Genomic DNA, 2,187 nt, shown 5'->3' with positions numbered 1-2,187 from the left:
ATATTATCGTTTATCGCAATAAATTTTGAGACAATTAATCGCCCAGCAAAATTTGTTATCGTGACAGGCCTAATTAATTGTGTGTTTATTCTGACATCATATTAAATTTTTGTTGGCCAGCAGCGTGGCGTCGACACGCAGCAGTGTGGCGTCGACACGCAGCGTGGCGTCGACAGGCTAACAGACGTGACTCACTGGTGAACTGAGTCTCCCACTCGGTCAGGCTCTCCTGCTGCATGGCGTTAAGGTCCGACAGGTCGTCGTATTCGTCTTTCAGGGCGTCTTTCTCCAGGCAGAACGTCGCCAGGCCTCGAGATGCGTCTCTGCCTGCGAACACTCCGTACGGTCCCTCTGCGAGAACAGGAAACAGAATCACCACGTGGAAGACTTCAGCACCAGAACAGTTTCAGGTCGGATCATAAGGTGATCTACGTCTAAAASTCCAGCTTGAAAGGTGGAGCAACGCTTTCTTATCCGTGTTAAAACAATTAATGCTTTCTTAAAGATAAACATCCAGTTTCATCACATGAACCGGCTGAAGAAGTGTTTTCAGACACAAATAACATGTGTGAAATCAAAGCCAGGATTTCAGGCTTTGGACCCGGTGTGGTACACGTACAGCCCGACAGTCACTTATCAAGTGGGTCAGAAGTCACACACAGCACAGGTCACAATCTGAGATAAGATAAAAAACAGCAACGTGCAACACTGTGCACAACTGTTGCTCCAAAAACCACCAGACTCAAAGAATCTCTACAGAAAACTGCTACGCAGGAAAATATAAGAAAATTTATCAATTTGTGGTGGTCACTATAACGCTTAAACTTTTATTTTTACCCAGTTTTTCCATCTTGTTACACAAATGTAGTGTAATTTGTTTAAAATGGACCCTGCTTGGACTTTGATGTTCATGTTGTTTGGTTGGGTAAATATTTCATTTGTTCTTTGCTGCAATAAAACATAATATTACTATGTTAAATAGCAAGTTAGGCTGGATTAATTGGCTACAAAATGCTTTTTATGCGTTAGTAGTTACAAAAGCACAGGTTTTAAAACACACACAAAAAATGAAAAGTTGTGTTGTAATGGTGTAAATAAAACCATACAATAAACAACATAATTTAAACATCTAAAAATGTATGAAAACTGACCTTTCAATCACAAATACTTTTAGTTTTGGAGAAAACAAATGACTGACACAATGTTTTTAGTTGATTTAACAACAAAGATCTGCACAGAAATACTGTAATGGGTCACAAATAATCTAATAAGTATGTCTAAGTTTGGATTTCACTAAAATTGTAAATAAAATATCAAACTAATCACTTCCTGCTGAAACTTAAAGGGTTGTTTGGTTTGTTTAAGGAGAGCTCATCTTCGTTTATAGACGATCTTTGGCTTCAAGCCCACCACAGCCCCTCCGCTGAGAAAAAACACGATCAGGGCCTGAAAACAAAGGGGGCGTGGCGCCAAATTCCAGCAGCACAAAGTTGACCAAAGGTTTTTTTTTTTTTTTTTTTTTAATCAACGGAAGTACTGAAGGTTGTGTGTTCAGTGTTTACAATTTAAATATTTAAAGGTGACTCACGTGTTGTTTACGCTTTAAAGCAGCTAGAGTCGTAATGACGCTTAATTACCTGGCCCGTAGAACTTCTTGCCTCGGGTCACGTCGAACACTTTCCCGTTGACGGCCATGAGGATCCGCGGGTCCTGCAGTCCGTCGTAGGGCTTCAGATCTACCAGGGTAAAATCCCTCTTTTTCATCTTGGGCAGAGGCTTCTCCACCTCGCCCAGGTCCGGCGGCCTGTCCCCGCGGAAGATTTTGTAGAGCAGGAACAGACAGAGGCTGAGCAGCGTGAGGTTCAGCGGGGACGTGAAGATCTCCTGAAAGATTCCTCCGTAACTTACTTCGCTTGCCTCCGCCTCGGCCATGTTGCCTTCCTCCTGCTCCTGTCTGTGTGCTCGTTTGTTGTTGATGAGATGGAAAAGCCTTGCGACACTTTGACCAATCATATTTCAGAATTGGTGTCACATGGTCACGCTTTGGACCAATCAAATTAAACCAATGTAAAACACGGCTACAGCGGGGTGCGCTTGTTTTCATGAACCTAGGCCAGTGGTTCCCAAACTTTTTATCTTCTGACCCACAAAATATCCATGGCAAAAACTTGTGACCCCAAATATTAC

At 42.4% G+C, this 2,187-nt stretch overlaps 1 protein-coding gene across 1 annotated transcript in view; it reads right to left on the bottom strand.

The window, feature by feature from the left end:
* The window catches only part of pgrmc1 (progesterone receptor membrane component 1), a 5,214-nt gene extending 3,246 nt beyond the window's left edge, over positions 1 to 1,968 (bottom strand). The window contains exons 1-2 of the mRNA XM_014029070.1: positions 1,638 to 1,968; positions 196 to 351 (exon numbers count right to left, since the gene is read on the bottom strand). Coding sequence (XP_013884524.1) covers positions 196 to 351; positions 1,638 to 1,932 — 451 coding nt within the window. The 5' untranslated portion in view covers positions 1,933 to 1,968. The remainder of the gene's footprint in view (positions 1 to 195; positions 352 to 1,637) is intronic.
* Positions 1,969 to 2,187: the final 219 nt, after the last annotated feature.

Source organism: Austrofundulus limnaeus, unplaced genomic scaffold (genome assembly GCF_001266775.1).
Source record: "Austrofundulus limnaeus strain Quisiro unplaced genomic scaffold, Austrofundulus_limnaeus-1.0 Scaffold848, whole genome shotgun sequence".
Classification (NCBI taxonomy): Eukaryota; Metazoa; Chordata; class Actinopteri; order Cyprinodontiformes; family Rivulidae; genus Austrofundulus; species Austrofundulus limnaeus.
The sequence above is the reverse complement of the archived record's forward strand: the minus strand, read 5'-3'. Positions and strand labels throughout refer to the sequence as shown.